Source organism: Bos taurus, chromosome 11 (genome assembly GCF_002263795.3).
Source record: "Bos taurus isolate L1 Dominette 01449 registration number 42190680 breed Hereford chromosome 11, ARS-UCD2.0, whole genome shotgun sequence".
In the NCBI taxonomy this organism is placed as follows: domain Eukaryota; kingdom Metazoa; phylum Chordata; class Mammalia; order Artiodactyla; family Bovidae; genus Bos; species Bos taurus.
In genome coordinates, this window is record NC_037338.1 from 86,105,538 (window position 1) to 86,129,029 (window position 23,492).

Genomic DNA, 23,492 nt, shown 5'->3' on the forward strand with positions numbered 1-23,492 from the left:
CAGGGCAGGGCCCCCATGCCTTCCCCAATGGCACACCCCACCCCCAGGGATGGAAGGGTCCTAGTTATTCCTTTGCTTAGCTGTCGTCTACAATCGAGCTGAGAAACATTTTTGACAAAAATAAGTCTGTTTTCCATAAGCGTTTGTGGCACCAAACCAAGGCTCCATAATCACGGCAGCTTATGCAAATGCTTTATCAAGGGCTGCTTGGATACGCGGGGGCTTTCAAAATATTTTCTTCTAATTGCTGATAGAAATGCCTGAAAATATTTTCACACCATATTTTGCTTGAGAAAAACATGGATGCATTCTCTTTTTCAATCCCGTGTGCTCTTAATAGAAGATGCTCCCTTAATGTACTGCCAGCGCTTTGGAATATTGAGAGCTCTGGGCCAGTCCTGCTTCTCTGGCTTAAAAAGCTCAGGCAAGTGATGGAATGTTTCAGAGTTTCTTTTTCCCACCAGCAAGGCAAGGGTGGTGACATGCAGCTCCTAACAGTATCGGAAGGACCACAGAGATTCTACACATAAACCCAGAGCCTGGCCTACAGCAGGCAGGGAAGGGAGAAGACATCCACCTGCCAGCAGACATCGCAGGAAGTCATCACAGGCCAGACGGACGTGTCAAGGGACAAAGGCTTAACAGTCACATCTCCTTATCTATAGTCATTCGATCTGCAGGAAGGTTAATGCATTTAATGTTGATAAAGAAAATGAGTGACAGAAACAATATAACATGGTGACTAGCTTAACATATGATGGGTCCAAGCTATTTTCAAAAATTCTTTAGCTTTTATAAGCAGGCAGATAAATGATGTGAAAAGAGGCCCAGTAATGTTTAATCTATCTATTGAGGCAGGTAACTTAGCCACTGCTATTAACAATTCTTTATTAGACTTGTTCAAAAATACATGTCTATCTGAAAAGTGTTTAGTGTTTTTAAAAGATATTTCATAACTCTTCATCATTTTATGCTGGCATTCCCCTCAATTCCAACTAATGAGACTCTAGATACTCTGCAAAAAAAAAAAATAGGTCCCTAAAATAGCCTTCTGTCTAAATTCTAGAACGTTCTGTTCTCTAGTAAAGGAATCAGAAAAGCCTTTTCCACTTTAAGTCTCCTAAAGTAAAGTGAACGCTAGCTATAACATGTTTATACCCTCTTGGAGGAAATGAGGGTATAAAAAGCTCAGGGATGCTACCAGAAAACACCCTAAAATGGTGTTATCTTGGTAAAAACACTACCAACAGACTCTTTCCCTTTGAAGTAATGAAATAAACTGAGCATCTGAGCTTTTTTTTTTCACTCTTGTAACAACCAACTCAGCTATTGTCCTCAGGGTTTTTTCACACTATATTCCAAGTATGATCAGCATTCCTTCTAAAATCTGCTCTGGGTCCATCTGGGTCCTAGGGAGACCACAGGGATCAAAGCCATACGTGGTCTCTGTTTTCATGGAGTTTAGGGTCTGGAAGGGAAGGGAGGGTTAATTAAACAGCCACACTAATCAGTGTATAATTATAAATGCTGGCAAAATTTGTGAAGGAAAAGTTCACAGGCAGGGCCATGAGGGCAGAGAACAGCAGACCAGATCAACCTGCCAAGAAAGGGCCATTTAAGATGCTAGATAACTAAGAGAAAGGGATGAGAGGGGTCCTAAGGACACCAGGCAGAGAAAGTAACACGTGCAAGGGTCCTGGGGTAGAAATGACACCACAGCAGAGAGGGCGGGGGAGGCGGCAGAAGAGGAGAGACTCTGCAGGGAACCAGGGGCCAGGATACAACAAGGCCTGTGGACCATATTAAGGATTTTGGTCTTTAAGAATCGGGGAATCCACTAAAAGCTTTTAAGAAAGGAGTAATATAAATTGGACTGTTACCCTAAAAAGACCAAGGCAACTACGGAGAATGAGGAAGAAGAAAAGGCAAGAGTGGATACAAATGGACCATTTGCAAGCAATCTTAGGAAAAAGATAGCAGCCTAGATTTTTGGGGGTGAAGATGGAGAGAAATGGAAAATGGGAGCAACATACTGGATGATAAACTGAAAAGAGGGGTGAGGGAAAAAGGAAGTATTAGCTTACGGACGGACAGTGGTATCACTTTCTGAATGTGGTCCAGCAAAGGAAGAACTCTCGAGAAAACCATCAGTTTGATTTTAGAAATGATGAGTTTGAAGAGCTGAAGCATCCACGTGGTGACATCTACCTAGCTGGGTATTTGATAAATTAATGTGAATTATAAAATACCTTCTTGGTTAATAAAAATGGAGTCGTTGTATAGGCGTGGGTGAGGCTGCCTGGGGAATAACGAGCAGTCTTTGAAGAAGAGAGGTTCCTAAGACAACCCTGTAACAGTAGTAGTATTAGTCGCTCAGTTGTGTCTGACTCTTTGCGACCCCATGGACTGCAGCCCGCCAGGCTCCTCTGTCCATGGAATCCTCCAGGCAAGAATACTGGAGTGGGCTGCCATGCCCTCCTCCAGGGATCCTTCCAACCCAGGGATCAAATCCAGGTCTCTCGCATTGCGGGCAGATTCATTACTGTTTGAGCCACCACCAGGTAAGCCTGAGGACCCACTTGTACAGCAGCTGAGCCAGAGGATAAACAGCCCCTGGGGCAGGGGGTTGGGGGACAGGTGGACACACTGACATGGAAGCCAAGAAAGAAACTACTTCCAGAAATAGGCTGAGAGGCTGGCAAAGGTCTGAAGAAAAGTATAAGCGTTTATAGAAACAGAAACCAAAGTCATGTATATTTTAGACATGCTATTGACATGAAATGACTAACAGGAATCAGTCTACGCTATAAGTCTGCCTTGCTAAAACTGTTCTCATGAGCAACAGGAAGATATTTTACTTAAACATTAAAAAAAAAAAAAAAATCAGGTTAAATCTCTCTTTTCTATAGATGAAAAAACGTTCCAGAGCAGGAGTGACCTGACCACACTCTCCAAGCAGAGAGGTAACAGAGCCAGGATGTGAGGCCATCTCTGCCCACCCATCCCGGTCCTTCTCCACCTCCCCTTGTTCTGCGCTGCCTTCGCCTGCATGGTGGCAGAGCTGGCTCCTGGCTCAGTGTGACGGCTTTGCTCACTGACACGCAAGCCCTTGCTGAGCCAGGCAGAAACACTTGTGTTTTCCAAGCTTACCTCTTTGATTGTGGTGTTTCTTCCCCTCCATGAAAACCACCATCTTCCTCCCTTTCTGGGCATCTTATCCCTCATGATAGACTCCACCGTGGCCTGTTTTAAATGGATGGTAACATAAATAATGGAACCAAAAAAAGATCAACTTAGCACATTCAAACCAAAAGACACGCACATGCAAATTAAAGTAAGATTAAAAAAAAAAAGAAAGAAAAAACAAAGACAAATCAGAGAAAACACGACATACTATTTGTGGATTAAAAATTTTCGAGAAGCAAAACCTAATGGCATCCAAAATTACATTAAGGTAACTTAGGCATGAAGACTTAAGAAGATGTTAAAGGAATAAACAAACAACAAATAAAATACAACACAACAACAACAGAAAAAGAAAGCATTGAAAATCATTAGTGATTAGTCAGACAGCAAGTTTTCAAATTAAAGTGGTTTACTAATTAAGATACTGTTATTCTCAATAAGATGATTGATTATAAAATGAAAAATGAAATGATTAATATGAGGTACAAGGTAAAGTTTTAAACAAAAAGTAAAATGCATGGGATCTTTTTAGTAGATGTAAATTTCCAAATTTGGGCAAACTGAATATTCATAGATGCATTTGACTTAAAAGCTCAAATATTAAAAAAGAAAATCCATACTCTTGTCCTAAATAAATGCAAGTTGAATAGGAGATTAAATATTAATTAGTAATATTCTTTGTAAATCAGTTGTACTTCAATACATTTTAAAAAATAGTAACAATTTTCTACATATTTTAAAGAACAAAATAGTCACCTTGAGGCTAATTCAAGTACCAAAGTAAATATTATCTAATTTCCCTTCTTTGGTTTATGGAACTCTCAGGCACTAATACCTCAGCTAGTAATGAGAGAATTGTCTTTCAACCAAACAAGTTGCAGGTAAGTGGAAAGATAAATAATTCACATATTTAGCCTGAAGTGTGCTTCTTTTTATCATTTAAGAATCCCTACCTGACACAAAAGAAAACCTGAATACACTGAACAAGCCCCCCTCTTCATGAACAGGACAACTCACAAAGATGTCAATTACCCTACCCCTCCTATTTCTATTTCATCCATATATTAAACAAAATTCCAATTTGAAAAAAAAAAACCAGGATCATTTTCAAACCTAGACAAACTGGTTGTAAAGTTCATTTATAAAACAAACAGAAATGGCCAAGAAAACTGAAAATAAGTAGACATAAGCCTGGCACGTGTGTGTGCTATGCCGCTTCAGAATACTGGAGTGGGTTGCCATGCCCTCCTCCAGGGGATCTTCCCAACCCAGGGATTGAGCCCATGTCTCGTATATTTCCTGCATTGGCAGGTGGGTTTTTTACCACTAGTGCCACCTGGGAAGCTCAGGCATAAGCCTTACTAGATATTAAAATATATTTAAAACTTACAGTAATTAAAAGAATGCAGTCTTGGGACATAATTTAACATATTACTAGAACAGAAGACAAAATCCAGAAATAACCCTAAATTCACAGGGGATGTAATGTAAGATCAAGTTGTAATTGCGTATCAATGGGTAGAGAGTTATATAATGAAAGGTATGGAGATAATTAGGGAGCCAACCATGACCCTCTCAGTTGACTCCCTGGGTGAACCACCCCTTTGGTTCTCACCATCACAGCCAAAACTCTGCTCAGGAATCACACTGCACTATGTTCCATGAAGGCAGGCTCAAGTCTGGGGGGAGAAACTTGGATTGTTCTGCACCACTCATGGCCATTCCATTGTGTTGCCAACAATCGGCTGAGAGGTGATCATGTGACCAAACTGTGGCCGATTAAATGTGAGAAGCCTGTCTCCATCCTTCCTATTTTGGACACTTATATGAGGAGCTGTTGGATAAAACAGTCATCTTGGGATCATAACGGGGAAGCCAGGAAAATCAGAAAGGCTCATCCAGCTTCATCCAGCCTGAAACTACCAACCTCTAAGATTCTTATTATGTCAAATAATAAACCCCTGTTATTCCAGTCACTTGTAGTTATTCTGTTTCCTGCAACCAAAGCATCCTGATTCAATAACCAGCTGGGGAAAAAAAAAAACAAAACACTGATTTCATTTCTGATACCTCAACTCATGACTTTCAAAATAAAATCAAGACGGATCAAAGATTTAAGAAAATGCTGGAAGAAAAGACAGGGCATATTTTCATAAGTTTTGGAAATGGGAAGCAAGCAGGGCCATTCCAAGTGTGATACAAAACCTAGCAGCCTCAAAAGATAAGATTGATGAAGTCTCTGCATAAAAATAATTTCTATTATTAAATAAATGCCAAAAACAGAGTCCAAAAAATTACTGACAACCTGTACAATATTTAGGCTGCCTACCACAAAGACTAATTTCTTTAAGTTCAGCAGTCATGTGTATTTCTTTTTCTGTGAACTATATAGCCTTTATCAGTAAATTTCTATTGCACTGGTCTTTCTCCTCACTGATTTGTAAGAACTGTAAAAACTTGCCCTGGGCCACAAACACTGTACAGAACCTGTCAAGGACAAAACAGAACCCACTCTGGAGCATAGGCCCTCAGCTCAGTCCACAAAGAATACTCACAGATAAAGCTCCATGAAAGATACAGTCACGATCCCAAAGCATGTGCACACACGCACACACACAGCCACAAAGGAGAGAACGTGAGCTAAACAAAGTCAAAATAGACCTGCACGACCCTCAGGTATGAGATCTACCTGACAAGCCACAACATCCACAGCAGCACAAAGCCTTTGCTAAGCATGTGAAGGATGCAAGTGTGAGATGTGGGCTCTGCAGCCGAAAGAATGGAGCATTTGGAACAAAGACCCAATGCTGGAAAGTGATCAATTCCAGGAGAGGCCTGGGGAACCGGCAGGGGGAGGACACGGGCATGGTGGGCTGCTGCAGTGCATCTGCCTGTCACCCTGGCTCTTTTCTGCAGCTGCTCACCTGCTCTCAGGTGCAGCCAGGAGCTGCCCACTTGCTCCTCCTTGGCCAATCAGCCCCTAGCCTGCTTCCTGGCTGAGCCAGGCTTGAGTGTGGGCACCTGGTGTCTGGTATAGTACTACCCTGCTCCCCTCCTTCATCCTTCTACCCTCATCACCCTTGGGCTCAGCATCCACCTGCTTTGCCCCCATCTGTGTCCCTGGCACGGCAGGTGCGGGGACAGGAATCCTGGAGAGGCAGGACTCGGTCTGGCGCTGCCTCCACTGGGAGCTTTTGCTTTGATGAGAGAAGGGAGAAGGACATTCAAAGTGCAAGGGAGACCCCTGCAGTTTATACCCATGAACTTCCAACCAGCACAGTGTAATTAACCTCATGGTTTCTAAAGAAAATGAAAGAAAGTGAAGTTGCTCAGTTGTGTCCGACTCTTTGTTACCCCATAGACTGTGGCCTACCGGGCTCCTCCATTCACGGGATTTACCAGGCAAGAGTACTGGAGTGGGTTGCCATTTCCTTCTCCAGGTTCCTTCCCAACCCAGTGATAGAACCCAGGTCTCCTGCACTGTAGGCAGATCCTTTACCGCCTGAGCCACCAGGGAAGTCTAAAATAAAAGCTAAATTCCAATCCCCCAGATTCAGTGAGCCATCATTTTCATGTCCCTTTTCTTTCTCATGGTAAAGCTCACCTTTGGCAATGGTTTCTGGAAGGCCTGCATGGCCAGGAGCAGAGGCGCTGCTGTCGTCCAGTTATAGTATCTGACGTGAAACAAGGAAAAGCGGTCAGAAGACCAAGGCTCAGACCTCTAATGTCCCGAGAAGCGGTCATGTGAGGCTCTGGACATTCAGAGGGTCCTTAAAGAGCCCAGTACTGTGGCAAACACCCCAGGTCAGCTGCCACATGCCCCACCCTTACAGAAGCCCTTCCTCCAGCCAAACTCCCAGCGGCCACTGTGGCAACAGGACAAACGACATGGCAGGTGACCCAGTGGCCAGCTGAGAGCAGCCCACGCCCCGCTGGGCGTCAAGCCACTGATGTGCTGGAGCATTTCTTGCCCACACTTCAGGGAAAAGGAAACGAGGACCCTCAGTTAACATGTAAACACCTGTGGCTTCCTCTAATGGGGAAAAGTTTGCCAACAGCCTGTAAAAATACGTGCACATCCCTTGACCTCAGACAACAAAGCTTTCAAGGGTGCACGGTCTATCTTGTGATAGAGGCCAGGGCTGTGACGTCACATGTCCCACTGTAAAATCTGGTGCAGCCGAATGCAAGCCCCACAGGATCCAGTTACATCAACGTTCTAACCATATAAGTGATGCAGCATTTTGCCAATAGTGAAGAGATAATAATAGATTTTTAACAAAGACTTAAGTTTATACATTTCTAAAGGTTACTGTCCAGGTCTCTATAGCAGAGAAGCTGAAGCTGAACGGGTATCACACGACAGCTGAAATGACTTTCGGGAGGAACTTACTTATTTCCGATCTTCACCACGAGGTTGGGGTCATCAATGAGGGCAGGGTTGTCCGCAAACTGCTGATATGACACGGCCTGTTCCAAAAATGCGTCTGTGAAGGCAAAGGAGGGGGGAATACAAAGAAGATTTAGTACAAACACCAGGCCTGTTTTCACTCCCTCACAAGTATCTTCTGAGAGTTTATGCCATCCAGCTATGCAGACAATCCTATCAAATTTATTTGTCAAGGGGCCTTCAGTTAGTTTGGGGGGCTGTGTCTGTGCAGAAATGAAGAGAGATGGGGGCAGTCAGAGGATGGGGGACAAGTGCACCCTTAATCAGGGCACATGTGTTTACACGGGAGCAGGCATGTGGCAAACACCATAAACACAGGCCCCTGCAGAAGCAGACGACTGGAGCTCAAGGTATGGTCACCCGGGTCTGAGTCATAGTCATTGGTGTGAACTTCCACACCCACCTCCTCACCAGTAGGCACGAGGATGGACAAAGTCATGAATGAAAGCTCAGTGACCTGCCTAAAGCAGGTGGGGACACCTAGGGTCTAGGAGTCTGGTCTAGGAGTCATCAGCTAGAATGGCTGACTGCACTCTCTGGAGGTCTCGGGGCCACCTCACCATGTAAATAACATGAGATCCTAGGAAACTAGGGATAAAAATAGGGTGGGGGCTATGATTTAACTCAGATCACCTAAGCCAACCCTGAGACACCCTTCTGACACAGCCAGGAAGGGTCCAGGGCTCGCTCGGACACCCCTCCCTCCTCCAGCGTTTCTGTACACTTGCTACGCACTCTTTTCCCAGTGTTGACGTTGCCACCAGCCCCGGGCCCCACCTCACGGCCCCACCCCACTGCAGGACGGACACAAGCTATGCTCAAACACGCCTGACGACCAGTGACCCCAGTGGCCTTGTTGTCGCCTGGGGCCGCGTGTGTGTGTGTGCGTGCGTGCGTGCGTGCATGTGACACTGCGGTCAGTCAGCCAGCCGCAGCAACATTTGGGTCCTGAGCCACAGTGAGTCACGTGCGCTCCTTCATGAGCCCAGGACTTCGGGCCGGTGCAGCCGGCGGCCACCAGGGGGCGCTGCCGGCTCAAAGATGGCGGCGGCCCCGCGGTACCTTTGGTGATCTCCCGGTTGTCGCTGAGGCCCCCGCAAAGGGAGATGGCGATGGACGGCAGGTCTCTCAGGCCGTCCGACGTGCTCTCCACGCCGCTGTCGACGCCAGAGCTGCCCACGGACTGAGGGGACTGGTTGGCGGAGCGGGCTCCGTTGTCGCTGGTGGGTTTCGTGAGCCCAGAAGGGTCTCCGCTGGAAGGAGAGGAGTGGGAGGGGCTGTGAGGAGGGTTTCCCAAGCCTGGGGTGCGGGGCGGGGGGGGGGGTGGATGTCTCACTCAGATGTCAGGTGACCCCGGCAGTCAGAGGGACAAATGGTGTCATCCCAGCAGACCCTCACTAAGGCGCATGGCAGGCACACGAGCTACATGAATGACCTTAGGAGGAAAAATAACCATTTTTAACCCCTACACTTCCCTGCGTTTTTCTCCCAAATACACTGGAATTGATGAAGAGAGAGAGCATGCCGTCCCAAGAGGCCACCGTCCTGTCACGCCCTCTGCGGAGCCAGGACTCCCCACAAATGATGGGAATCCCAGAAGGGGGCCCCCCGAGGTCCCAGGGGACTTGCCCTGGGGAGGGGCCGGGCTGTGCATAGCTGATCTGGGATGAGGATCACTGACCGCTGCAACAGCACCTTGGTGTACCTGGGGAGATGGCCTCGAGCCTGTGCCCCGACTCAAAAGCCGTCCCAGGAGGGGTGGACAGCCATGCCCCCACGTCTACAAAGGGTTCGTGCTTTGACCGGTTGCTCCTCAGGGTAAAACGTGGGACTCCTGCAGCTTTTTCTCACTCACTTTCTAATCAAATATAAGGAAAAAGCAGCTCCCAGGTTAACATATACAAAACGATAGGAAGCATAAAAAGGGCTCTTACTTTTTGGGGAAATACAGGGCAGCGACTTCAGGATCCATGTCTGTGAGGTCATCTAAGTAGACGCCGTCAGCCCCCAGGTGTCGGCTTCGTTTGTCTGAAAGGGCACACGGGTCAGGTCAGAGCACCGTTCTTCAGATGCAACCTCACAGACTTCTGAGCCTCTCTAGAAAGAGCACTTGAGCACCGTGTGCAGATCTACTCAGAAGGGTCCACTGAGTGAGTCAGGTAGCTTCAGTGAGCCTCAGCTCCCCAGCTGGGAGGGGCCTGAGAGGTACTAAGCACTCAGCACACTGACACAGTGATGGTTATTTTTATTATTATCGGTACTGGTTTGTTATTATTATCACTAAACAGCAAAGCTTTCACTGAGCACTTCCACATCAGTACTCTGAAGCCTCCTGAATGGCACATCGTTGGCCCCTGGGCACCAAGACTGCAGCCTTCCAGTTTACTGTGGCCAAAGAATTACATCATCGGTTCATACAGACTAGAACCACTGTGCACAAAGCCATGTGGCCAACAGATGGGGCTTCATGTCATTGGTCTGGACAGGCAGCCAGGTGGGCATTTGACTACACGTATGGAGCCCCCACATGCGCCAACCACTATACGAAACACCAAGGAAACAGGTAAAAAGACAGAAATATTCTTGACCTCACAGAGCACATATGTTCTAGTACGGAAGTCAGGCAAAAAAACAAACAAGTAATCATTGAAAGAGTGACACACGGCATGCAGAAATTAGCACAGGGCGATGCACTAGAGGGAAACCAGGGGCAAGGAGAGCGGGGTGCAGACTGGCTTCATCATCAGTGTCTGGTGCAGTCCCAGCGTGGGGGACCCCAGCATCCCTGGCCTGTACAGTGGAGGGCGGCGGGGATGGATCACTGCACCATCCCCGAGGCCTCCTTCAGGTTAGACTTTCTACAACTCAATTCTGAGAAAACACATATTCAGCAAAAGGGCAAGGGACTGAACAGGAGAGATGTCCTGTCTCCCCTCTGAAGAATCCTGAACTTTGGGGTGGGGGAGAGACTGTGGTGGGCAGAGCCCCCAGTGCACAGGAAGGCACTGGGAAGCGTTGGCTTTCTCACCCTTTTTCCTGGAAGGCGAGTCTGTCTTGCTTGCAGCTACTGGGGCAGTGTTGGCAGAATGGGCTTTGGGCTCCTCAATCATGGGTAAAGGGGGGGCCGCTGCTCCCAAGGCCTCGACATCGTCTTCGTTCACAAACTGTATCTCTGTCTGCGGCTTGTTCTGCTCCAGCAATGGCTGCACCGGAGATGCCCTGACCAGTGTTGGCGACTGGTCACTAAACGCATCTGAAGATTCACTGTGGATGGCTTGGAAGTGCATTTTATCACAGATTTTCCTGCTGTTCAACGGGCTGGACTCTTTCATCTTGTGTGGCGAGGACTGGATCAAAGGGGTAGGGAGGGAGGGAGAGAGAAAAGGTCAGAGAAGAGTCGAGTCAACCAAAGGGCCCTGGGCAGGCACAACTGTACAGGACACAGTGAAGCCTTAGCGGGTGGGAGGGGGTGGCGCACCTGGTGACTCCCATACCTGCCGAAAGGTCTGGAAACCAAGGATCGTGTTTCCAAAGCAAATGAACTTTCATAGAAAACAAATGGGAGTGAGTAGGTGAGTGAATGAGACCACCAATCTAACACAAGTGTCCAGCGGGAGAAAGGGGAATATATTCACACCACAGGGCGATCAAGGTGCTGAAAGTGAATTATGACACATGGTAACAGGGCGAGCCTTGCAAAACTAAACTCTGCTATAAAGTCAAGATTAGGTTTATCATTATTGGGGGGGGAGGCGTCAGAACAGTAATTGCAAAGGGTCGGGGGGCTTTCAAGTTCTGATTTAGTCCTGGTCTGGGTGCAGGTCACATGGACACATTCACCTGTGTGAAGTGTGTGAAGATGTTTCCATCTTGGCACTCAGGATCTGGGTGTTTCTCTGCATGTGTGTTACAGTTCAATGAAGTCCACCCCCAAAACGTAAGTGAACAAGGGCAGATTTGGTGGCTGGTTCCCATGAGTGGGAAAAGGGCATTTCTGACGCTAACTCTCCAAGGAGTTTCCAGTTATGGAAAAGATTTATCCAACAGAAATCAAAACACAGCTTGTGGGCTGGAAAGTGGGGAGCGGGTATGCATTTCTGCATCTGATCCTACAGCTTCAAGCACAGAAGAAAACAATGCAATAGTGGATCTGTGGCCTGAACTGTTTTGCCAAAAGTGATGGGTTTGCACATTTGTGCCGTTTCTCCAGCAACAGGTGACGTGCATTTGTAAAGATGGCTGGCTGGGTCAGCACGACCACTTATAGGCAGAGAAATCAGCATTTTCCATGAAAGCTAAATATAACCTAGAAAGGGAATGAACCCACAGCTTCAGCCTCAACAGACCTACTCTCCAAAGAGCTGTCTCTTTGAGTTATCACAGAAATGCTTTCAGTCTTCACTTACTCATTCATTTATTTATTCACATCACAAAGATTTACTGGGGATACAAGAGGTGGTAGCATCTTCTAAGGGTCTTACAGTATTTACAAATACCAAGGCAATGGCACCCCACTCCAGTACTCTTGCCTGGAAAATCCCATGGATGGAGGAGCCTGGTAGGCTGTAGTCCATGGGGTCGCTAAGAGTCGGACACGACTGAACGACTTCCCTTTCACTTTTCACTTTCATGCATTGGAGAAGGAAATGGCAACCCACTCCAGTGTTCTTGCCTGGAGAATCCCAGGGATGGGGGAGCCTGGTGGGCTTCCGTCTGTGGGGTCACACAGAGTCGGACACGACTGAAGCGACTTAGCAGCAGCAGCAGCTTGAAATACCATAATATAGTTCAAGATTCTTTTAACAAATTGGAATATGAAATAAAATTTCTTGAAAGAAAAGATTGTGACCATTTCATGTCTTCAGAAACTACCTTTGATGGATGGCAGAAATAAGGAAGGAAAAAAAAAAAACCTACCTTTGTGGCTTGGGGCAGTTCTCCCCAGAGCCAGAGCATTTCTAGATTATTCTTCTGAATTGTCCTATCCGCAGATTTGCTGACCAGTTCTGAATCGCTTTTAGGTGTTGACGGTCGGGAAACTGAAGGACTTAAGGAAACACAAATGGAAGATTAAAGTGGGAAGAGAAACTTTGGAAATGTTTTTGTGCCCAGCATTCTGTGGTTCAGAGAACCTAGAAAACGGCCCCAACACACCACTGCCTTGCGACCACAGCTTTGTGACTATCCCCTCTGTGGCCACCAGGAGCGGACAGAACACGCGCCCAGGAGAAGGCACCCCCCATTTGGCTAACCTTGTCCCAGCCTGCTGCCAAATTCCAAGTAAAGATGAGAAGTAGCATTTAAAAGGGGGAAATGGAAAAAAAGAGATGAAATGGAAAAGGGAAGAAAAAAATTTGCTGCCATCTTTGCAGGCCTCTCTCTGATCTCAATGCTCCTGGCAAGCCCAATTTCCAAACCAAACTCCTCAACTCTCACGCAGCTGCAAATAGGTCCGGGCCATCTCAGACATGCACCCATCAAGATATGTATACATCTGCACCAACTTTGAAAACAAGGAAGTGGATCATATGTCAACTTTACCACAAATGCTGGATACTACCAGTAACTCACTAACGTGCAGGGCTCTCTGAGCTGAGATTCTGCAAAATATTTTATCTTCAAGAAATACTTCCTAGATTCCTATTTGCTAAGACTCTTCCTACAACAACACAGCATGAGGCTTAATTCTCAAACGAGCTTTTAAGTGGTTGTGACTTGCATTCAGGTCTCCACGTTTTCTATATTTTTCTCTCCTGAGACCCGAGCTGTCTTACTTCTGTCCAACCACAGAAACCATCGATTTAGGCACAAAATTCTTAGAGCCTTCTAAACAACATATGGATGAGAAAAAAAGACCCACTTGATTATTTCAGTCTTTGATCTCCTATACCCTTTCCTTTCAGACAACAGTTTTAATGACGTGAGAAAGAAAGCCCTGCAATTCTCCTTTTCCACCTTCTCTCACACCTCACACGGGCTCTCTCAAGCACCTCACATCATGTGCTTGGTCTCACGTATCTACTTGAGTCAGACATCAGCTTCGAGGGGACAGAACTTGCCTATCGGGACAAGGCGAGCTCGTAGATGAACCAAAGCTTGTCTCAGACAGACGGGGACCTTTAATGGCTAAACTGACGCTGGCTGTCTTTAGTCCAGCCTTTCAGACAAATAGATTCAATGCTTCTCTGCATCATTTCACACTGAAGTAGACACGGGCTGGTCCCTCCTCCCTTGGCATCCGCACCCTCCATCCATGGAAAGGCATGTGGCAGCCTTCAGGCTCGATGTAGCCAGTCTGCAGAGAGGAGGAGCCTGAGATCGCATACTGTGGGTATGTAACCAAGGGGACACCTCTACACACACACACACACACACACACACACACAGTATGCCCTTCAGAAAGCTACCCCCTGAGAAAGGAACTCTGGGTCCTCCAGACATCTGAGAGAGAAAATGCTTATCACCTCCTTTCTCTTGCTTCCTCCAGTTTCCTAATTCTGCTTTTCTCCTGAGGGTCAAGGCTCTTCTGGCACCAAGGTGTCCAGAATTACATGTTCAGGACCATGAAATGTGCAAAGGGAGCACTGTGGCCTCCAGCAAGGGGCCCTTGTGCCAACAGTTCTGACCTGGATGATTCTCCAGAGGCATCAAGGGGGAAGCCCATCGTAACTGGCTTCCTACCCTCATCAGCGCAGCACCCAAACCTCAAACTGTTTGCTTAAAAGGAACATATTTTTTTATTTTGTTATAACAATTCTCTGGAACAGTATCCACTGCACTAAAGTAAAGCCCTCCAGGCTGAGCCTGCTCTGGAGCCACGTGTCAGCAAACTTCCTCTATAAGAGGCCAGATAGCAAGTACTCCAGGCTCTGGGGGTTATGTGGTCTTTGCGGCAACAACTCGAGCCTGCCCTTGTGGTGGAAATGCAGCCACAAACAGTATGTGGACAAACTGGCTGTGCCCCCATAAAACTAAAGAAACAGAGGGTGGGCCAGACTGGGGCCACGGGCTGTAGTTTATGGATCCCTGCTCTAGGAGAATGTAAACACTGAACACAGGTCTCCATCACCCTGCCCAAATCCAGAATTCTTAACATCTGATTCTGTGATGAAAGCTACAAGCCATCGAGATGCTGAGGTGGGCAAATTCAGATTCACAAAGGACCGAGCCCTGTGTGATCCATACGCCGGGCGCACCACCCCTCAGTCACGTGCCCCCAGCCACACCAGCCCCACAGAAGGACGCTGCACCCAAATACACATGGACCATCTGTGCTGAGTGTTGAGGGAATTCAGACAGACGGGACATAAACGAGGGAAGAGACTCCTGACACTGAGTGTGACTGACGAGAAAGAGGATTCCAAAATTGCCCATTATCGAATATGAGACTTTCAAGATCAAAGGTGGTTCAAAAAAGTAAGCTTCAAGGTCACACTGACTGATCTGTTTCAATAATGCATTTACTAGCCATAATCACTATCGGCATTTTTGCTGAAATCCCATTTAGGCACATCAGTTATATAACTGCTCACAACTTAGCTGACCTCATTTTAAAATGGCCTTTGTTCTGCACCCATAACCTGGGAGGGAAGTATTAAATATATCCTGAGACTTGGTTCTTCAAAAAGAAAACCAGTTTCCCAGGCAGAAGTTAATCACGGCATCACTGCTCATTTTTCACAAAGCAGGCAGGTCAAAGTGTGGGCAATTCCAAGGGAATGGAGGCAGGAACCTATGACTTCTGCATCAAATGAAAACTCTAACCTAGGATTCTGAACCTTCTGGTCCATCCTACACTAACCTAGGATTCCGAACCTTCTGGTCCATCCTACCCTAACCTAGGATTCTGAACCTTCTGGTCCATCCCACGCTACTCTCCAAAATTCTATTCTACAAATGCTGTGGACACATCTGATCATATTACTCAGAAAGTCTATAAGCTCTTTACTGAGTTACAATAACAACTCTCCTTATGCTTAAATGATGGGACTTCCCTAGTGGCTCAGATGGTAAAAAAAAATCTGCCTGCAATGCAGGAGACCTGGTTCAATCCCTGGATCAGGAAGATCCCCTCAAGAAGGGATGGCAACCCACTGCAGTATTCTTGCCTGGAGAGCTACAGTCCATGGGATCACAGTCGGACACGACTGAGTAACTAAATGGGCAGGCAGACATGCTTAAGTGATATCCGAAAAAAGTTTTGTAAACTTATTTGTTGAACAACCCCAGACACAAAGATCATATCCCAATCTTCAATTCCTTATTCTATTTTTCAAAGCACATCACAAAATTAGAAAGGACTCTATGCTTAACCCTAATTTCCAGAGTCAAACTTAGTACTTAAAAAAAATATAACCACCTACAAGTGCTTAAAATGAAAGGAAAAGAAATAATCTATATGTATTTTCTTCATAAGTAATTTGGTTAGTGGATAAATAAATTGGTAAGGGTTAGATCAAAATTTTCACTTCCAAGAATCTATACGGATTCTCCACATAAGTAATTTGGTTAATGGCAAAACTTACTTATTTATAAGAGTTAGAGCCAAGTTTTTATTATAAAAACATCCACAGCGGGAAAATAACCCCTCTACCTTTCCGAAGCGTGGAAGTGGGAAGACTGTGGAGGGCAAGAGCTAGAAAGACCGCCCTCGGCCGCAACCGCCAGATGAGGGGGGGGCCTCCTGCAATCTACCAGGCTACGGCATACCACGTGATCCACATTAAAAGAAAGAGAAATCAGAGGTCAATTCAATGAAACAAAATTTCTTATCAGTTATTTGACTACTCTCACAATAACACCTATAAGAAGGTGAAGGTACTTGGGCAGCTGACAATGGCAGAGGACCACATGTTGAAATCACAGAGAAATCAACACGATCTTCTTAACCATGAAAACAGACGACTGCCAAGACACTCGTTTCACTTTCTGTTTCATCTGCAGGCCCATAGTGAATTGCTTTTCTTGGGTCAGAGTTTAGTGCCTAATCAAATGACATACTCCAAAAGGTTTGGTAATCTGGGCTGGCAATTGTCTCTTAAAAGAAAACACATAAACCCAAGTATAGATATGTGTCTATTTATTCTAATTTGTAATTTCATTTAACCATGATCAGATCACCTCACCTGACATGGTTATTATTCTGGACTCATAGAGCAAAACATAGAAGACAGAGAAACGTACTCAGGATTATGTTTAAAGGATTTGTTTTAAATGCTTAAAATTAATGTAGAATGTTTGAACAGAGTTTTCTACCTATTAGTGACTTCTAAATATTCCACATAATTTTCTTCCTAAAGTACTATGTACTTATGTACTTCCCTCCTTAGGGTTATAACTCCACAGACCACGGGAGAGAATGTATGAGGTTCTAGAAAGGTCTATACCTATATAGTCCAACAAGGTCGCATGGGGCTATGAGCATTTGATGTGTGACTGGTTCAAACTGAGGGGGTCTGTACATGTTGAGATACACAACTTCAAAGGCTTGTGAAAATGAGAATGTGAAACAGTTCCACAGTGTTTTACAAAACGATGACTTGAAAAAAATCCGATTACTTGAAAATAATTTTTAATAAATACATCATAGATCATCAAAATTAATGTTATCAATTTCTTTACACTTTTTAAGGATGGTTACTAGAAAACTTTAAATTATATATGTATTTAGCATTATGTTTCTACCGGACAGGGCTGGCCTGAGGACGGACAGACCCCTGGGAGAGGACTCCACAGGCCTCCAGTCCTACCCTGGCTGATGTCCATTCACGATCACGTGATGCGTCTGTTTCTCTCCAACCTCAACTTTGACGCACGGCGATGACCATGCAGTCTCATTAAGGAGATCACTCCAGTCAAACTGGAACTGGGAGAGGTGTATACTTCAGGTGGGAAGCCCTGAAGCATGTTCCAGGACTTGGGGGCTCTGACACCAGAAGCAAACCTAACACGTTAGGAGCATGTATAACCCAAGAAGGTCACTGTCACCTAGACCAGAGCTGCCCATCTCTGCTGCATTCTCGCCAGACCCCTGAGATCTTTTCTTTCCTAACAGACCTCCCTCCACCATGAAATTTTAATGCCCTGAATATACTCCACGTCTGCTTATGTTACTATGCCCCTTTGGAGGTCACATGGCTATTGTAATATCTAAGATATTTTTTTTTGCCACCCAAGAACAAATTTTTGTCCTGACGGGGGTGATAATCATCCCCACACACTTCAGATCTGTCCCCTGCCCAGTCCTTCTGGAAACTGCTCGGAAGGGCTCATGTGTCCTCACAGGCTTCACAGCCTGAAATGTTTTAGTCTTCTCTGCACACTGAGCAGCTGTGGTTCTTCAACCTCATCCTGGAAGTCGATGGCCCCTGAGAGTCCATTTTAGGGAAACCAAAATCACTGAGGGCAGCGGGGGAAGACAGCATCATTCTCACAGCCCCAAATGACCTCAGGGCTCCTGCTGCAGCTGCCCTGCTCCTGAATCTCACTTTAGGGATACGTATCCAAAAAGGCTGTCACTGTTTTCTCCCCCTGACAATAAGCTTTATGTAACTTCACACATGGTTTCCCTTTCATATCTGCAGTTTGATTCTGCTACTAGATAGAAGTTTAAGATCTGCTCATGTTCTGTGTTTAATCCTGATCTGTACCTTCTAGCATAAGGTGAATTTTGGGGGGTTCTAATTCTATTCATTTTTTTACGTAGATTTCACTGTGAAACGTGCCTCCTGTGACTGACTTGGAATCCTCTGGACCAGGACAGGCAAACACACATGGACACACACCAGCCCCTCACCTGGCGCTGGGTGACCACTCTCTGTCAGAATTAGGGTAAGAGGCTGACTGAGGGTAAGTCATGACAGGGCAACGGCTCTCCTTAGGGACATCTTCTTGGAATGGAGGTATATCATCAGGAATAGTTCTGGAGAAAGAGAAAAAAAAAAACAAAAAACATCAAAGTCAAAGAGATTTTACCGATAGATACATAATAAAGGCAAGTTTCCATTTCTCCTTATCTCTAATGCTTTGTAGATCAACATGATCTGCTGGTATACCCCCAGGTGTACTCTGAGCAGTGGAAACGAAAAACATTACTCAGAGAAATGTTTCGTGTGTTCACACTTTGGCTCAATTATCACTGGAAAATGATTAAGTTTAAGAACTTGGACTTAGACGGGCTTGATGACCACACTGCTTGTTACTGTTAAGTTACACTACGTGCGTGTGTGCTCAGTCGTTCAGTCGTGTCCAACTCTTTGTGACCCCATGGACTGCAGTCCTCCAGGCTCTTCTATCCATAGGATTCTCCAGACAAGAATACTGGAGTGGGTTGTCATTTCCTCCTCCAGAGGATCTTCCCGACCCAGGGATCAAACTCGCATCTTCTGCATTGCCAGGAGGATTCTTTACCACTGTCCACCAGGGAAGCCCACTTACACTGTACGCCCTACAGATTTATCTTTCACACTTCATCTCGCAAAAGCCTGAGAGTTGGGTGGCACCCAAAACTGGACCCAGAGGTTATAAAACTCTTGCCACGCACGACTGAGCTACCAAATCCCTGAATGACCAAACGGAGACAATGTTTCATCCAGCACAATAAATAAATGACACAATCAACCCTATCTTATACTTGCAAAATGGCTGCAAATCTACCTCCTTTCAGGCACAGCACGCTTTAATAAGAAATACGACCCACTATTTCACCCATGCAGAGGCCACCTGTCTCTGTTTTTGATGTGACCTCAAACATCTGACACTAAACTCTGCAATTAAAAGCCATGCAGGGCAGGTGACTGTAATAAGCCTGACCACCCTCCCATAAAGAAGACTGAGAGCCAAAGAAGCGATGCTGTCGAACTGCAGTGCTGGAAAAGACTCTCCAGAGTCCCTTAGACAGCAAGGAGATCAAAACAGTCAATCCTAAAGGAAATCAACGCTGCATTTTCATTGGAAGAACTGATGTGGAACCTGAAGCTCCAATACTTTGGCCACCTGATGCAAAGAGCTGACTCAATGGAAAAGACCTTGATGCTGGGAAAGATTGAAGGCAGGAGGAGAAGGGGTCGACAGAGGATGAGATGGTTGGATGGCATCACTGACTAAATGGACGTGAGTTTGAGCAAACTCTGGGAGATAGTGAAGGACTGGGAAGCCCTGGCATACTGTAGTCCACAGGGTTGCAAAGAGTCGGACACAACTGAGTGAACAACCACCACCACCACCCAACAAAGAGTTGGACAAGACTGATACTCAACAACAACCACCACCATCGGCTTCTGAGCCCACAGCAAAGCAGACGCCACAGTCAGGTAAAGCAACATTGCCCCCAGGCCTTTACGTTTTAGCTAGAAAAACAAAAATTCTAAATAACAAAGCAGGAGGTGAATCCTGTGTTTCTTCTTCCTCCTTTTGTTTTCTAACTGAAGTACAGTTAATTTACAATGCTGGGTCAGGTTCGCGTGTACACTAAAGTGATTCAGTTATCCATCTTTCACCCTTCTTCTGTGTTAACAAGACACAAAAACAGTGATCACAAATTACATTGAATTGCATAAAAATCTGAATGAGTTTGGCTTTTAAAATTGGCACTGTTCACCAAAATGGTAATTCACAGAAATAGAATTTCACCACACTATTAAAAGCAAAGAAAAATAAAACACGTGTCAAATCACTGCAGATGGTGACTGCAGCCATAAAATTAAAAGATGCTTACTCCTTGGAAGGAAAGTTATGACCAACCTAGATAGCATATTCAAAAGCAGAGACATTACTTTGCCAACAAAGGTCATCTAGTCAAGGCTATGGTTTTTCCTGTGGTCATGTATGGAGGTGAGAGTTGGACTGTGAAGAAGCCTGAGCACCGAAGAATTGATGCTTTTGAACTGTGGTGTTGGAGAAGACTCTTGAGAATCCCTTGGACTGCAAGGAGATCCAACCAGTCCATTCTGAAGGAGATCAGCCCTGGGATTTCTTTGGAGGGAATGATGCTAAAGCTGAAACTCCAGTACTATGGCCACCTCCTGGGAAGAGTTGACTCTCATACTGGGAGGGATTGGGGGCAGGAGGAGAAGGGGACGACAGAGGATGAGATGGCTGAATGGCATCACTGACTCGATGGACGTGTCTGAGTGAATCCAGGAGTTGGTGATGGACAGGGAGGCCTGGCGTGCTGTGATTCATGGGGTCGCGAAGAGTCGGACACGACTGAGCGACTGAACTCAACTCAACTCAACTCAACTTTGGGCCTCATGAAAACTGAAAAGGAAAAGTCTGCTTGTGGATAAACTGATCACATTCTAGATTCATTTATGGCCCTAAGTCTATCACAGGTCAGCCCCCAGCTATCAATGGGTCCAACTGCCGGGCTCATAGTTGGTGCTCAAGTGAGAATAAGGAGGTTCTGAAACAACAGTTTTGAGAATGAAGTGTTCACTTCCTGAGCTCCTGTTTCTTGGTTCTGATCTGGAAGGCTGGAGTTATCACCAAGCTATTATCAATCTTGTCTCGGTTACAACATCCATCCCAGCTTCATGTGACTCTAGAATCGGGCCTGCAGGATTCCAAAATTCAGTCTTAAATGCATTAACAGAAAAATAAGAAGTTCTGTGTGTGGTGGTGGGGGGGGAAACGTTTATAAAAATCTTTCTACTGTAATCCCACTCTTGGGCAAATACAAAAGGAGAAAACCATGATTCAAAATGATACCTGCCCCACAACGTTCACAGCAGCACTACTGACAACAGCTACGACACAGAAGCAATCTAAAGGCCCATCGACAGATGAATGGACAAAGAAGATGTGGAACCTATATACAGTGGGATAGTACTCAGACTTAAAAAATAATAAAATAATGCCATTTGCAGCAACACGGAATGACCTAGAGATTATCATACTAAGCCAAACTGAGAAAAACAAATACCATATGATATCACTTAACATGTGGAATCTTTAAAAAAGGAAAAGATACAAATCAACTTATATATAAAAGAGAAATAGAATCATGGACATAGAAAACAAACTTATGGTTACCAAAGGGGAAAGCAGGGGACAGGAGTTTGGAATTACATTTACTCGCTATGTGCAACATAGGTAGCTCACAAGGACCTGCTACATAGCACAGGGAACCCTACTCAATATTTTATCATAACTTATAATGGAAAAGAATCTGAAAAATAATATATTCACATCTAAATGAATCATTTTGCTATACATCTGAAACTAACATAACACCGTGAATCAAGTATATATCAATTAAAAAAAAACAGGACCATCTGAAACACTGAATTCACCCTTCTGTCACCCACATTTACCTACTGCTGTCCAGCGGCTCGGCCTCCTCGTCCGAGCTCATCTCTATGGGGAACATGTCTTCATCCTCGGACGTGTTCATGTTCTCGTCCCTTTTCAGGCTGTCCAGCTGTGACTTCCTCCTCCTTTTCCTGCGCTTCTTCACTAAAGAGCCACTCGATGGGGTCTCACTGGGAGGGGAGACCTGGGCTGATGTGTTGGTATCCAGGCCTCTTATCCGATCTGTGGAGTTCCTCTTCAGCTGGGACTCCATCCTCGAGGCTCCTTCCGACAGGATCGGGGAGGTGGCCAGGTGCATGGGGATCACCTCCTGAAGGGCAGCAAACATGTTCGAGAAGGAACCAGGTTAGCTGGGGGCGGGTGGTTAAGGGTTGGGACGATGCTGACAACCCGCCAGCATTAATTCAGAGGTCCAAGCACAGGTGGAGGGGTGTGATGAGGAGCGCAAGGCAACCAAATGCAGGATTTGATAGATGGTCATAAAGTCAACATGTCACTAAATGCCATTTTGTACTGAATCCTGCGTTTTCATAATTATAAGAAAGCAAAGTAATTTTCAGTCATTTCAGACTACCAAAATTCAACATGGTCTGAAATTTCCAGGGAAAAGAGGAAAAAAATCGGCTTGGAGTTATTATAATACCCGGGGAACTGAACTCAATTTTGCACTCCAGTGTGTGTGTATGTAAAAAAGAATGCATATGTGTATTTTTAATACACACTGAATTAAGATGATGATAATAATTTTTAAAGAAAGTTTTTCTGGTGCAGCCAAAAACCAAATAAAATTAAGGGGCTTAGAGAACATCAAATCATGTACTACACGTATAAAATCCACACCTGGAAGGTGAGGCTGAGGCTGGGAGGGATGGGAAATAGGTCACACCTCCGGGGAGACTGAAAGAAAGCAAAGCCTGGGACGGTTTTGTCCTGAGATTGAAACTGTGGATATTCATTTTAAAGCCTGAAGCTACTCAGAGCCATTCCTTGATAGCCAGGCTATCTTCCCATAAAGGAACCAGTTCAAGCGGATTATTGAGGAGTCACTACATCAGATCCCTTCAAAGCGACTTTCTCAGTGAATGGAAGAGTGAAAAGAAATGGTTTATCTTAGAAGAAAACATGCGGTAAATCTTCATGACTTGGAATCTGGCAAAGGATTCTTAGATATGACAACGAAATCATGAGCCACAAGGAAAAAGCAGATAAAACGGACTTCATCAAAATTGAAAAGTTTTGTGTTTCAAAGGACAACATCAAGAAAGTGAAAAGACAGCTCACACCATGGAAGAAAATCTTTACAAATCATCTCTCTTATAAATCATATAAGTCCCTTAACAAATCATAAAAGGTACTTATTTCTGAACTATATACTGAACTCTTACAGCTCAAATGATAAGACAAATAACCCAATAAAAAAATGATCAAAGGATCTGAACAGACACTTCTCCAAAGAATACATACACAAGGTCAATAAGCATGTCAAGAAGCGCTCAACATCATGGCAATAGGGAAATGCAAATCCACACCACAATGAGATACTACT

General features: G+C 45.3%; 1 protein-coding gene across 8 annotated transcripts in view; it reads right to left on the reverse strand.

The window, feature by feature from the left end:
• Nucleotides 1–23,492, reverse strand: part of LPIN1 (lipin 1) — a 130,238-nt gene that overhangs the window by 24,164 nt on the left and 82,582 nt on the right. For 5 of the 8 annotated variants that reach the window (NM_001206156.3, XM_024998901.2, XM_024998902.2 and 2 more), the window contains 10 exons: nt 21,949–22,256; nt 18,432–18,557; nt 16,230–16,334; nt 12,554–12,683; nt 10,665–10,983; nt 9,571–9,664; nt 8,699–8,889; nt 7,580–7,673; nt 6,791–6,860; nt 3,151–3,243 (listed from right to left, as the gene is read on the reverse strand). In NM_001206156.3, coding sequence (NP_001193085.3) covers nt 3,151–3,243; nt 6,791–6,860; nt 7,580–7,673; nt 8,699–8,889; nt 9,571–9,664; nt 10,665–10,983; nt 12,554–12,683; nt 16,230–16,334; nt 18,432–18,557; nt 21,949–22,256 — 1,530 coding nt within the window. The remainder of the gene's footprint in view (nt 1–3,150; nt 3,244–6,790; nt 6,861–7,579; nt 7,674–8,698; nt 8,890–9,570; nt 9,665–10,664; nt 10,984–12,553; nt 12,684–16,229; nt 16,335–18,431; nt 18,558–21,948; nt 22,257–23,492) is intronic. The other 3 variants (XM_024998903.2, XM_059891362.1, XM_024998907.2) reach the window with 1 other exon arrangement.